This window comes from Rhinatrema bivittatum, chromosome 4 (genome assembly GCF_901001135.1).
Source record: "Rhinatrema bivittatum chromosome 4, aRhiBiv1.1, whole genome shotgun sequence".
NCBI lineage: Eukaryota > Metazoa > Chordata > Amphibia > Gymnophiona > Rhinatrematidae > Rhinatrema > Rhinatrema bivittatum.
In genome coordinates this window covers 190,490,741-190,506,066 of record NC_042618.1, presented here as the reverse complement: position 1 = coordinate 190,506,066, position 15,326 = coordinate 190,490,741, and the positions used below count along the sequence as shown (strand labels likewise).

Below are 15,326 nucleotides of genomic sequence, written 5' to 3'. Positions count from 1 at the left end.
TTATTTGCAATGTACAAAGGCACTTTCAGAGAGAAAATTAGCAGCCACAAAGTACACATCTGCCCCTGCTCTGTGTACATGCAGCCAAGAGAGGGTAAAATAGGGCTCCTACTTTTGAAAATGTCAAGTACACTCACTGTTATTCCCCCCAAGCTAAACACACACATAGGTATATGTTTTTAACATGGATAAACGTGAAAGCCCACATTTTTAAACACAGATAAAAGTAAAAGCCCACGTATTTAACATAGATAAAAGTGAAATCCCACATGTAGTTTTTGCGTGGCAAAGGAGGGCAATTTTCCACCAAGTCATTTTACCTGGGTAAATGGCTTTGAAAATTGCCCACTTGGAGTTCTGGAGGAAGTTCTGATGGCTGAGGATTGTCACTGAAATAAATGACTGGGCTACGAGTAGGAAGTAGGCAGGATATAAAATAAAAAAAGTTATGAATGAATACTTATGGCACTGCAAACCCACAGAGGCTTGTTCTGATTGAACTGGAAGCCCAAAGAAACAGTCAGGACACACATATATATATATATATATAGATATATATATATATGTGTCTATATATATATATATATATATATACACACATATATATATATATACACACACTCATACACACATATATATATATATATATATGTGTGTGTATGAGTGTGTGTATATATATATATATATATATATATATATATATATACACACTCACACACAGATATCGATAATGATAGAGATAGAGATATCGCTATCAATAGCGATATCTCTATATCTTGATGGCTAGCATTTCGACTTACATATTTTTAGGAAGGTGCCTGAAGTGTTCCTAGTTCAGTCATTTATCTTTTGTACTACTTAGGGCTGCTGAGGAAAACTATGGATGGGAGGGCTGAGTAAAGTATAGCTCAGGTCCTTGTTAGAGAAAGAAGAGATATACTAAAAAAGAGGATTTCAGGAAACAATTGTAGATAATTGCTTATACATATTTATCTTAAAGCCCATGATGCTTTGTTGTTAGTGACATTTCAAGAATTTCTACTGTTCCATGGAATACTGTGGAATTCAGTTGCATCCTGCAGTAAATCACTGTTAATCCTGTGTACTGTGTTGTATCTTCCAGGATTTCTCTAGCGTGAATTATGGGGCTCAAAACACTAAATAGTGTTGATTGGTGAAACTAATGAGAGGCAGAGCATGCACACGGTAAAAGACTTGGTCTTCAGTAAAGGGAGACTAGGCCTTTTAATGTGTATAAGCTCTGTATCTCCAAAGCCCCACTTTTAGCCCATCCAGAGTAGAAGGGCCGTTTAGCTCAGACAAGGACACCACCCATCCCCAAGCAACACAAGAAAAGCCTCCTCCCACCGGCCCTCAATCTCCCAACATAAGAGATGCCCCTTGACCTCCAATCCCCATAACTGCCTCCTCAAGCAGGTTTGATGTATAGTGACGTGCTACTAGCCATCACTATTTTAAAGCATCCCTCCTGCCAGCAAATACTTGGGAGGAAGGTCTCTGGTGAAATGGTGAGTTGGGATTCTGAGGAAGGGGGGCCTTAGATATTGGGGGCTGGAGGATAGGTTCCTTTTCTTGGTGTATTGGTAGCTTTGGGTATCGGAGGCTGGGGAACTTCTCTTGTGGTGTTTAGTGGAGTGAGAGGGGGAAATCAGTCACTGGAATCTTGAGTTAAATATTAGCATGATAGCCTTGCCAGCACAATAATATTTAAAAGCTAATCCTATGCTGGTGCTAAATTTGCCAGACCCAAATACAAACCAACATCCACAAACACTGTGATACATAATATATTTACATATTAAAACACGGCACATATGATCCTATTCCTGCTGGAACACCATGATGTTCCAGCAGGAATAGGATCATATGTGCCGTGTTTTAATATGTAAATATATTATGTATCACAGTGTTTGTGGATGTTGGTTTGTATTTGGGTCTGGCAAATTTAGCACCAGCATAGGATTAGCTTTTAAATATTATTGTGCTGGCAAGGCTATCATGCTAATATTTAACTCAAGATTCCAGTGACTGATTTCCCCCTCTCACTCCACTAAACACCACAAGAGAAGTTCCCCTTTTTCCTAAAAGTCATGTAATCAATATCATCGTACAAATCTTTTTCCAAAGCGTTTCATAAAATCAGAGCTATAAAGGAAAATGTGCAATTATGTGTCTCCTTTCGCTTTAAAACTTTAAATGAGGGAACAGAAACCCAGTTTTGTGATGCAGATCGCAACTGTCTAGCGGTTATATATGGTGATATCACAGCAGGGTGATGATCGCTAATGAGTTCATTATCACCCTATTTGAATATTTTGTATGCCACTTTTTAGCATAAGCATGTCTTATTTTGCACAGGTTTTTTTTTACCTATGCTAAATCATTAGTGATTAGAATGCAATTTAGCAAATTAAGAATTCTGCAAATTTTGCAGAACTTGTGAAATTTCTCGCAATCTTAATTCCAAAGGTTTCGCTTATCAACCTCACTACATTAACATCTTTGATTTCTATGGACCCTCCTCCCAAAAAAGACCCCTGGTTTCTTACAACATATAATAGCAAAAAAATACATCAACATAATATAGTGGCATAAAAATACAGAAAACATAATACAGCAGAATATGAAGACTATGACATATATGCTATAAGTATTCCCTTATCCTTATCCTTTTCTTACGAGGAGTCAGGACAATTACCAAGCTCGCTACCAGGGCCGGTGGAAGCACTAGGCGAACTAGGCCTGGGCCTAGGGCACCGAGTATTAGGGGGCGCCATGAGCAGTGGTATCCCGAGGCTCATGCAGCCGCCGGTGGACCTCATCCCACTGGCGGAGGAGCAGCAACACATAGCAGGCAGATCAGCAGGGCTGTGGTGGAGCTCACATCATCACGGCCCGAAGAAAAAAGTCGCGTTTAAACGTTCAGGTGCTCCTCCTCCTTCCTGCCTGCACAGCCCCAGAAGAAAAGTTGCCGGAACCGCGCGGGCAGGAAGGAGGAGGAGCATCAGCTGCGTGCTGTGCTGTGTGCCGGATACACACAGCAAGAAGATCGGCAGGGCCATGGTGGAGCACGGCCCCAAGAAAAAGGTTGTGTCTAAACATGCAGGTGCTCCTCCTCCTTCCTGCCTGCGTGGCCCCGGAAGAAAATGTAGCCGGGGCTGCGCGGGCGGGAAGGAGGAGGAGCATCAGCGCGTGCAGAAGAGGAGCAGCGCTTACGGGCCGCTGTGAATCCAAAGTCGCAGCGGCCCGAGAAGAGGAAGAGGCCCGGTTGCAGGGCCACCGCGGATCCCACATTGCGGCAGGCGGCCCGAGAAGATCAGGGCCACTGCAGAGCCCATCCTGCGGCGACCCGTGAAGAGGAGGCCCAGAGGTGAGAGAGAGGCTGAGGGTCTGTAGAGTGTGTATGTGTGTGTGTATGAGATGAGTTGAGAGATTGTATGTGAGAGTGAGTTGAGAGACTGTGTGTGGGAGTGAGGATCTGAATGTTTGCAGAGACAGCATGTGAGAAGCCTCTGTGTGTGTGAGAGAGACAGCATGTGACAGTGAGAGCCAGTGTTTGAGCAAGACAGCATGTGGGAGTGAGAGAGAGCCTGTGTGTGTGAGACTCAGACTGCATGTGCCAGTGAGAGACTGTGTGTATGAATGATTGTATGAGAGAGAGCATGTGACAGTGAGAGCCTGTGCTTGAGCAAGACAGCAGGTGGGAGTGAGAGAAAGCCTGTGTGTGTGAGTCAGACAGCATGTGCCAGTGAGAGACTGTGTGTATGAATGATTGTATGAGAGAGAGCATGTGACAATGAGAGCCTCTGTGTGTGTGTGAGAGAGAAATGCATGTGAGAATGAGAACCTGACTGTGTGTTTGAGGGAAGAAGATGGAGAGAAAATAAATAGAAAAAAAGACAATATAAAAGGAATTGGCAAAAAAATAAGAAAGGGAAGGTGGAAAAAAAAAGCCTGGGACCAACCGATTAGAAAACTAAGATCAGACAGCAAAGGTAAAAAAAAAATTACTTTTTAGTGATTGGCACATGTAATCTTTGGGAATGTTCAAGAGTAGCACTTTTTCTATGCGGATCTGACAATGTACGAGATCAGCATGGAGGAAATGGAAGCCCACGGGGCCTGCACAGAGGAGGCAGCAGAATGGGCTTCAGTGCCAGTAGCAGCAATCGGCGCCTCCCCAATAGCCATGCGCTGGAGTTTCACAATGTTCCTTGGGACATGTTCATGGGGTCTCCCTGCCACTCCTTGCAGAAGAAACAGGTGGTGGACTGTACATTTTCAAGGCTCCTCAGTCTGAGGGCTGTGGTTCTGGTGCCCATTTCTCAAGAAAATATGGGTAGATAATCCATCTATTTCATTGTGCTCAAGAAGGAGGATTCCTTTCATCCCATTCTGGATCTCAAGGGAGTCAACTGTCATTTGCAAGTGACTCCTTTTCGCATGGAAACATTATGCTTAGCGATAATGGCTACAGTCAGGGGATTTTTTGACCTCTCTGGATCTATCTGAGGGTTATCTACATATTCCCATCCGACTAAAGCACTGTTTTCTAAGATTTGCGGTTTTGAGAAGGCATTATTAGTTTTGGGCACTGCCTTTTGGTCCCAGAACCTTCTCTAAAGTCCTGGTGGTGTGGTGGCAGAGTTGTGAAAGGATGGGATCCTAGTATACCCATATCTAGACGACTGGCTGATTCATTCTAAGTCTCTGGAAGAGAGCTGTTTGGTGACCAGGAAGGTGATCTCCCTGTAGCAGGAGCTCGGCTGGGTGGTGAATCTAGCTAAGAGCAAACGTCAGCCTTTTCAGTCACTGGAATATCTTGGAGTTCGATTCGACATGAAGCAGGGCAAGATTTTCCTGCCAGAAGTTCGTATTCAGAAGTTGATGGTGCAGCTACATTTTTTGATGGATGCTATTCGCCTGACCGTTGGTTGTATCTGCAAGTGCTTGGTTTAATGGCAGCAACTCTGGACGTGGTGCCGTAGGCAAGGTCACATATGCATTCCCTTCAGCATTCCTTGCTGTCTCAGTGGAATCCACTAGAGATGTGCATTCGTTTATGACAAATGTTTGCAGACAAATGTTTGCAGAGAATTAGGCAATTTCATTGAAATTGCCTAATTCGTCATGGTTCGGGGGCCCTGGCCCCCGAAACAGATTTTCACCAAACTACGAGAAAAATTTGTTTTTCGGGTTTGTACTGGAGGAGGGGCACATTTTATTTTTTTAAATAAAAAACCACCCCAAGCCATCGGCGCCATCTTGTGCTCCTATCATGTGACAGGAGCTGACCAATGGCACCGGTAGCCCCTGTGACATAGTAGGTCAGAGGCTATTGGCGCCATTTTGAGCGAGGCAGGCCAAACCGCACGGAGGGACAAATCGCTCGCGGGACCCCGCTGGACCACCAGGGATGTTGGTAAGTCTTGGGGAGGGATTGAGATGGTCGGGGGGGGGGGGGGGGGATTTGTATTTAATGTTTTATAGTAAATTTTAATGCTTGGGGTGTTTTTTTTTTTAGCTTCATTTTCCTGCATCGTTTTTTGGGCCGGTTTCGTTTTTCCCGCTTAGTTTTTTGTTCGTTTTTCCAAAAAGCTAACCAAGGAAAAACGAACTTTACCCCGAAGCGTCCAACTCAAAAAATGACCCATTAGTAAAAAATGAAGCTTATCTCTAGAATCCACAGTCTCAGGATTACTCAGTCTGGCTCCATCTACTGATGGAAGTCTCCTCCCAGCTACAGTGGTGGCTTCAAATGGAAAATCTCAGAAGAGGGGTTTCCCTAATTTCTCTGGACTGGTTAGTACCCTTGACAGATGCGAGCCTCCACGGTTGGTGATCTCACTGTCAAGAACTGAAAGCGCAAGGGCACTGGAGTCCAGCAGAGTCTCTCTGGAACATCAATCAACTAGAGGCCAGGGCAGTCCAGTTGGCATGTTTGCAGTTTGAAGGCAGACTGCAGGGTCGAGCTGTCCAGATAATGTCAGACAATGCGAGGACAGTGGCAGGGAAGAACCAAGAGCCAGCAAGTATCGCAGGAGATAGACCAACTAATGGAATGGGTGGAAACCATTCTCCAGGAGATTTCAGCCTTGCACATTTCAGGAAGGGAAAATATAAGAGCAGACTTTTTCAGCAAGGAGAGCCTGGACCCAGGAGAATGGAAATTGTTGAAAGAGGTGTTTCAACTGATAATGAATCACTGTGGCCTTCTGTTTCTAGACTTGCTGGCGACTTTTTGTAATGCGAATGTTCTTCAATTCTTCAGTCTCAGGAGAGATCCAAAATCCTTGGGTATTTATGCACTCCTGCATGTCTGGCTGGAGGAAAAGCTGCTGTATGCCTTTCCCCCATGGCTCTTGTTGGGCAAAATAATTTGGAGGGACAAAGGCCAAAGGGGGATGGTGCTTTTGGTGGCACCGGTTTGGCCCAAGAGACTATGGTATGCAGATCTGTGAAGACTCCTGGTAGACTCCCCCCTCCATCTTCCGGCGCACAGGAATCTGTTGCAGCAGGGATCTGTCCTTCACGAAGATTCGACTTGGTTTTGTCTTACTGTATGGCCATTGAGAGGGCTTGCTTGTTGAAGTGTGGATATTCTTCTGCGGTGATTTTCACTTTGCTACGAGCATGAAAGTTCTACACTTTCTTATCCTATGTGTGGGTTTGGCGAGTATTTGAGGTTTGATATGAAGATCAAGGAGTGCTTCCTCATTCAGTTAGGATCCCGCTTATTTTGGAGTTTTTGCAGGATGGGTTGAATAAAGGGTTGGCCCTTAATTCCTTGAAGGTACAGGTAGCGGTTCTTGCCTGTTTCAGGGGCCAAGTGAATGGTGAATCCTTGTCATCTCATCCTGATGTGGCCTGTTTCTTGAGGGGAGTGAAACATCTTCATCCTCCCTTGCAGTTACTGGTTCCTTTGTGGAGCTTTAATATGGTGTTGGATTTCTTGGCAGGTCTTACATTTTGATCACTGCGTAGCCTTTCATTGTGATTACTGACCTTAAAAACAGTGTAAGGAAGAACCCACAAAGCAGTATGGTAAACGGTCTAGAATAGACACGGATGTGAAAAAACAAAGCAAGACCGGAGCCTTGGAAAGAGAATTTATTGATTGATTATAACCAGCTCGACTCTGGCCAAAGTTTTGCCTTTTATGACTGCATCAGGGGCTCTGGGAATAAAAAGATTTTTATCAAAAATAAATAATAATAATAAATTGTAAAACAATCCCAATAGGAAATAATAATAAAAGATTAAGTAAGAAATAATTTTAATGAGAGTAAGATAAAGTAAAGTAAAATACAATTAAAATTAATGAGCAAAGAGGACAACAGGTTACATGTTAAAATCAAGAACAGAGAAAAAAACTCTTTTATAAAAATTACCTTAGTTTTTAAATAAAATATAGAGTATATGTCCGGGCACCATATATGATTATGGGATGTATTCACTAAAAATGAAAATTCAAAGTTAAAAGATACAATGAGGAAATAATAACAATAATAAAAATTGAAAAATAAAAAAATAAAAATAAAAAGTTTTTTTTACCTTGTTTAATCACTTGTGGTATGACTTGGTGGCTAGTCCTACAAAAATGGGCAACAAGGATTTTTTTAGTTCCATAAGAATCTTCACTGAAACTGAATGATTCTTATGTGCTATCTGTTGAATGAAATGGATTTATTCATACATGATGTGTAGCAAATATTTAAACAATCTTTAAATGATATATTTTAGAAGAAAACAAAAATGAAACTAAAGATATTAAAAGCCAAACTTTAAAAAGCAAAATTTAAAAATATAAAAAATAATGGACAGTTAAAAACGGAATATAAAAATAAGAGGTGATGAGTTAAATATTAAAAGATGTTAGAATATCTGTAAAATTGTAGGATAATTAATTAAACTACCGTAGTCACTTAAAAAATGAAACTGAAAGGTATTAAAAATTGAACTTAAAAGGCAACTTTAAAAATAATGTATTGTTGAAAACGGACTTTAAAAAATATTGGACTTTAAAAAAATAAACTGTTAAAAAGGTATTAAGAAATAAATAGAAAATATATGGTGGTGAGCTAAAGTATCTGTAAAAATGCAGGGTAATTGAACTACCGCAGTCGCTCTCTATGGGGGTCATTTTCCAAGTGGCTCGCACGCGATAAGGGACGTTTCATATGCGAAAAGTCCCTTATCGCGTGCGATACCAGGATGGGGGCGGAGTCGGCCCCGGAAGAGGAGGAGTCGGGGCATCACCGGGGCCGACTCCACGAAGACGCTGCGGACGACGAAAAGGTAAGGGCCTTTTTGCGTCCTACTTTGCGCCCAATAGCTACACCTTCTATGGTGGTGCTATTGGGTGCGAAACCGGCAGCGATCACACCGCCGCGGTGTGATCGATGGCGGCTAGTGCAGGACCGCCCCCCCCGGGTCGCCCCCCAGTAGTGCAATTTTCTAAAGTATCGCAAATGAGGCCCTATATCTGTATTGAACGGTGCTTCATGCAAATTACAAGGCTTCAAAAGAGAGGTTAAGTTCTTGAAGGAGAAGTCCATTAATGGCTATTAATCAAATTTACTTATGGAATAGCCACTGCTATTAATTGCATCAGTGGCATGGGATCTTCTTAGTGTTTGGGTAATTGCCAGCTTCTTGTGGCCTGGTTTGGTCTCTGTTGGAAACAGGATGCTGGGCTTGATGGACCCTTGGTCTGACCCAGCATGACAATTTCTTATGTTCGTATGTTCTTATCTAGATGTCCATCGAGGTTGATTTCAAGAGAAAAAGTGTCAGAAACCTACTAAAGCTCTATACGGGATCAGAGTAGGTCATTTTAGACTTTTTCCTCCCATTATCGTGGCAACATTCGAGTTATGACTTCGGCTTACTATGCAGTAGTGAGGCAACATTCTATGCATGTTTGTAAAAATGGACATTACTATAGTGCGGACCGATTCATTCGATGTGTTGTATTCAACAATTTAATTCAGTGTATTGATATCTTAGAGCCAGCAATTATAAAAACGCTAAGCAGAATGTCATATTAAGATCTATTTGGATTACCCACATACCTTCAAAGTTCACTTGAAAGACTAACAGCGATATTCTCCAATCAATAATAGCAAAATAGAAAATGGCTGCGGTGAACACAGTTCTTCCTTTTATACTCAACATTTCAGCGTTTCAAAAAGCACATGAAAAATGTGACGTTATATCCTTCTTTACTGGTGTCAATCATTTTAGCGATATGTAGCTCCCGTAAGCAACCTTAAAACTGAAACTAGAAGTTAAAAGCAATACCAAAGCAACTAAAGACAAACATTGGAAAATATATTTAAAAGGATACTGAAAATGATATTGACCTGCTAATATGTACTTAAAATAGAAATAAAAAAAAAAAAATTAAAAAAATAAAACTTAAAATAATATAATAAAATAAAGACAAAGAAATAAAAATGCCAAATAAAATTGAAGTAAAAACCATAAAAAAAAAATTTTTAAATATATTTTTTGCCCATGAAACAAATAAATTCAAATTTAAAAACATAGCTGGTTCTTACTGGATTTTACAAAAAATACAGTGTAGTCAATATCTTGGTTCAAACCAGCTGGGGACATTGTATTAAATTTAAAAATTAGTCTTTGCTCTGTTCTTAAAAGTGACTTGTCCATGTAACCTTCTCTCCATGACAGTTTTGGTTTGCACAGTACACAAAGGACCTTATTTGCCAAGGCTATCGCAGGCTTGCACTGTTAGTGCAAGTCTGCGATAGCCTGCGAAGGTAGCGCACGCCTGCGCTACCTAAATCGGGGCGAAGTCGGTCCCGGAAGAGGAGGAGTCGGGGCATCACCGGGGCCGCGTCCTGGGGCTTGCGCGCGCCGCCGAGCCTATGCAAAATAGGCTCGGCGCGCAGGGGCAGATTTGCTCAGGTTACGCGCGTATGTTACACGAGTAGACTTTGAAAATCTGCCCCTAATTCTTTATCATTTCTTAAACTTTCTATAGCCAGTTTCTCTTCTTTATTGATGTTATATGTAATGTGATGGTTTCTGTTTTTGATTTTTTTTCTAATTCTTTCATTACAGAAACTTGGTATGTGTGAATAATTGGATTGGTTGGGCCTGTTGGCACCCATTTGCTTGGTTTTTTTTTTACAACAGATTGGGTGGAGTTATAAATTTTGAAATTCGAAAAAGTATCAATAATTTTTAATTTGCAAATGAATTTAAATAAATTTATTCGTGTCTGAAAGGCATTGTAACTAGGGGTAGGGACAAAAAATAGTCCTTTTTAAGACACTAATCTCCTCTTTCTTCAGTTTTCTCTCTGACAAATTTATAATCTTGTTGTCACATTCTATCATGTTGTTTGATGGTATTGGTTGTGATTGTTACTGAAAAGTGTGTTTTCCCATTTGTCTGTGCTTCATGGTTCGTCGAATCTCTTCTCCATAGTTTCCCTAATTGTATTACTCGTTCATTTTTTGAAAACATATTGGGTTGTTGTGTATTGTGTGGTGGTGATGTAAATAAGGGTAGTGATGGGTCAGGTGTGTGTCCTGATGCTTCTCTCATTCGTTTAATATTTATTTCTGTAACTGGCTTTTTTCTTCTTCCACATTGTCCCTTCTTTGTTTTGTGTCATGCTTGGTGTTATTTGTCAAATTGCTTCTCTGTTTTTTATAATTAAATGACTGTTTTAGTTGTTGATTCCAGGTGTACACATTATTTCTTTTATAGTCTAGTTCATCTCTTTTGAATTTTTCTAATTTCATACGTTTTAGATCTTTTGTGAATTTCTCCAAGTTATCTTTGTAATCATTGTAAATAAAATTCTTTTTTAAAAATTTTAATTCTAAATCCAGTTCATCTTTGAATTCCTCCTCCTTTTTCTTGGATGTTTTGATAATCTGGATCATGAGGTCCAAAGAACATTTGTTCAGAATTGCTTCCCATGATTACAGGAATGTTTGATCATCTTTAAACAGGTTCGGAGGTTTATTTATTCTTAAACCTCTTGGAATGTGTTTATGTCGGCAGTATTCAAGAAGGGTAGATGCATGGAGACTGCTTCTGATAAATCTTTTGCTGTTGTTAATTGTATTCTCCCATTTAGGGGATCATTTTCCAAGTGGATCGTACGCAATAAGGGATGTTTCGCACGAAAACAGAAACCATCACATTACATATAACATCAATAAAGAAGAGAAACTGGCTATAGAAAGTTTAAGAAATGATAAAGAGTTAGGGCCTGATTTACCAATTTCACATGGTTAACGCATGGCTAACGCATGCGTTAGTAAAAGGGGCGTTCCCATGCAAATGAAGCACTTTCCGCATAGCTGCAAATTTTTCACGATCTGCGAAGATTTCACGAATCGCAAATATGATTTTGCGATTCGCTCTGAAATCGCACTTTGTGAAATGAAAACACCTCGCTGTGCGATGTTTTCGCGGTCAGTGAAAAAAATTGTAAAGAAATACCATGTACTGCGATAATGTAACATGTCTAAAAGTTCACTTCCTGCCCCTCCTCCTTTGAGGGTTTGGAAGGAGTTTTGTAGTGGAGGTAGGTGGTTGGAGTTGGAGTAGGATTTGGAGATATTATATTGATTAATGAGTGCGGTGTCTAGTTTTCTTCTGTGTTTTCATCTGTTTCCCTTAACCTGTGTCTTTTGTCATATCTGTTGGAGTGAAAGCTGGTCTGTTACTTGTTTGTCCTTATCTGTGTGGAGGAGGAGGAGGAGTGCGGTGGTGGTGAGGAGGAGGAGTGCGGTGGTGGTGGTGAGGAGGAGTGTGGTGGAGGATGGAGCATGACAGGAGTGGGAGGAGAGGACAGAAGAGGGGAGTTGAGAGTAGAGGGAGGAGGAGGGAGAGGGGGAGGGAGGAAGAGGGACCCAGTGGTAGGGGTATGAGGAGTAGGAGCTGGGACAGGGGTAGCAGGAGGGGAGTGATAGGAGGGTGGGGTGGGGGAAAGGGTGAGGCAGGAAAGAATGGTGGAAGGAGGTAGGGCTAGCCAGCCAGGCCAGAGGGGAAGGGAGCTGGAAGCGCAGGGGTCAGGTGGGAGGGGAGGAAGGGAGTGGGGAATCAGGTGGGTCAGAGAGTGAAGGTAGGGAGGAGACCCCTCCAGAAGTGGCACCCCAATCAGGCAGCCAGGCAAGGGTGAGGCAGCATGCTATCCGCTTCAGCCAGGAGGACAACGATCGGCTCATTGAAGGTGTCCTCCGCCATTATGCCCATCTGTTTGGCAACCTCTCAGTGAAGACCTCTAAGGCAGCCAAGGCACAGCTATGGGCCAGCATTGCAGCGGACATCAGGCATCAGAGTGGGATACCTCACTCCGGGGAGCAAGTGGCCCACCGTTATCGGGACATCAAGGCCAAGCTGAAGGTCAAGATAGCCGAGAGAAATGAGTACCTGCATGAGACGGGAGGAACGGCCCCTTGCCCAATCCGCTACACTGACATGGAGAGGCGTCTAATGCAGTGGCTGGGACCAGACGTGTTTGAGGGGTTGGATCCACGTCTTGATACATCCTACCTCGAAGATGTCCTTTGCTGTCCTGTTCAAGGTTCATACACAATGCTTAGAACTGTTTTGTGTTTAGGTTCCCCATGTGCTCTCCTGACCAGTCTTGACCCTCCCCCCATCCCCCAGACCACAGACTGAGACTAGCAGTGTGAGGTGTAACTGAAATGTTTAGAACTGTTTACTTTTTCACTTCCCACATGTGCTCTCCAGAGCCCACATTTGAGCCCCCCCCCCCCCCCCCCCCAGGCCACAGGCCATTAGGTACAGAAAAACAACATTACTTTATAAGCAGCCTGACATGTTGGTCAATGAAAATGTGTTCCTGTTCCATGCTACTGTAATGCAACAAAATGCTGTGGTACTGATGCTGTGTATGATGATGGCCCGGCGGTGCCTGCTTTCCTGCCTTCATTCCGGTCTCCGGCTCCTCCTTGTCCTTCAGTTCCAGTATTCCTGTCCTCGGCTTGATCTCCTGGTTTGACCTCGGCTTGTCTTCTCGCCTCTGCTTGTCTGCTGCCCGTCTCGACTTCTGGCCCGGTTCTTCTTTCCGCCTGTCTGCTGCCTGCCCCGGATCTTCTGCCTGGACTCCGTTCTGCTCCTTTGCTGCCAGCCCAGACCTGGACCTCTGACCCTATCTTTGTCTTCTGTTTCACCAGTGTCCTTGAGGTACTCGCACCTAAGTCCTGCCGGCCCCAGCACCCAATGCGACAGGGCTCAACCTGCCGGGAACGCGGGCTGGAACAGGTGAAGGTCCTGCCGGGTTGTTCTCATCAGTGCCACCTCCCAGAGACGAGGCTCATTGGAGGCATCCCTCAGTGATTACCATCACTCCCTCCGGCCCAAGGGTCCACAACCGTAACAGAATCGGTCCATTTCCTTGCTGTCTCTGGATATGGAAGGAGATGCGGAGGAATATCACCTGTTGCATCCCTTGGATGTCAAGAGACATGTTGTGAGGTATTTGGAGGTTTCTAAACCTTTCTGAAAGTCGGATCGCTTGTTTGTCCTTTATAGCGGAGGTAAACAGGGCGAGCCGGCTTTGTGGGCTACAATAGCTCGCTGGATTAAGGAGGTAGTCACGACTGCGTATGTGACTGCTGAAAAGCTTTGCCTACTCAGGTTAGGGCTCATTCTACTAGGGCTCAGGAAGTATAATGGGCAGAGGTTAGATTATTGTCTCCTATTGGCATTTGCCAAGCTGCGACATAGTCCTCTTTACACACTTTTGCCAAGTATTATCACTTGGATGTGCAGGCCCAGGAGGACACAGCCTTTGCACGTGTGGTTTTGACTGGGCTGCGGGCCGCCTCCGACTCTATTCGGGAGTAGCTTGGCTACTTCCTACTGGTCCTGAATCCATCTGTCTACATGCTAGGAAAGGAGAAATTACTATTTACCTGGTAATTTTGTTTTCCTTAATGTAGACAGATGGATTCAGCTTCCTGCCTTTGGCTGCCGAATGATTGTGTTAATAGTCCTCATGTGTGGCTACGTGTTCCGGGGTATTACTGGTAAGTGTTCAACCAATCCCAAGATTGGGGGTCATACATTCCTTGCTCGAGTTCATTGTTACCTGTTGGATGAGTACAGTAATGGTTGCCTGTTTTTAATCAAGTTTTTTGCTAGTCTGTCCACAGTCGGCTTTTGAAGAGAATACTGGCAGGCTGATGTCACTGCAGGCTGTGACAGTTTGCATTGTATTCTTCTGCTGGTAGAGATGCATGACCTGAATCCATGGTCCTGAATCCATCTGTCTATATTAAGGAAATTATCACATAAGTAGTAATTTCTCTTTATGAGGATTATGCCATTAAAGTCACAGAACTGACTGCAACTGTAAACTTTATTTCACTGAGCAGTTTTAATATGGTAAAAATCATAAATCTACCAATTTCTCAAGTTTTCATAACTATATTTAAAAACATCATTAATAATCTACCATGTGAATTTTTCACTTCTAAATCTTCTAGTGGCATCCAAATATGGATTCACCTCACCCACAGCTTGAAGAACACTAAAACCATGTGACATTGTGCTCCATTCTGACAGTAGGATAGTTTGTCTTTATTTAGTAGCTGCGCTTGCTGTTGATTCATTCATTGTTGGTGCTTTATTGGGTGTTCATCTCTTTTTTTTTTTTTCAGTGCACCTATCACATGGTAATTTACTTCTTTCTTATCTCTCTTAGACAAAAGAAGCGCTCCTTAAGATATTAGACGACATGAAGGAGCATGATCATTTTAATTACATATTGTTTGCCTCCATCGAAGAGCCATGGCAGCAAACTTTAATCAAAGCTACGCCTGAAAATGTAGCTAATGCCAAGAAATTTATTGAGACTATTTACGCCTCTGGGGGTACGTACCATCAACAGTTACATATTTAATATTGTAGTATATTTGAATTCAATTTACTAAGCCACATAAGTTGCTTAGAGAAGGCAAATGGAGTGGGGGGGGGGGGGGGGGTTCAAGGGGTATCATGTGCTGGCTGTTTTGCTGACTTTAGAATTGGCAGTGCAATTGGAATGTCGATAAACTTCTGAGACACGTGAAGGCTTTTGTTATGCCATGGGGAATAAGGAGTCTCTGACTTACCCGTCCTCTGCTAGGTCCAGTAAAAAAACAAAACAAAGTATGAGAAGTACATATGGTCATGTGAATGTGAAATATTTTATCAAAATCGAATAATTACACAGAAAGCAACCGTGAGAGCCTAATTTCTGGTATTAATTGGACAAAAGAATGGATAGTTTTTATCAGTTTTAGGTT

The 15,326-nt window shown here is 42.6% G+C and overlaps 1 protein-coding gene across 1 annotated transcript in view; it reads left to right on the top strand.

Moving 5' to 3' along the window:
- Nucleotides 1-15,326, top strand: part of LOC115090398 (inter-alpha-trypsin inhibitor heavy chain H3-like) — a 204,031-nt gene that overhangs the window by 113,682 nt on the left and 75,023 nt on the right. The window contains exon 9 of the mRNA XM_029599438.1: nucleotides 14,744-14,912. Coding sequence (XP_029455298.1) covers nucleotides 14,744-14,912 — 169 coding nt within the window. The remainder of the gene's footprint in view (nucleotides 1-14,743; nucleotides 14,913-15,326) is intronic.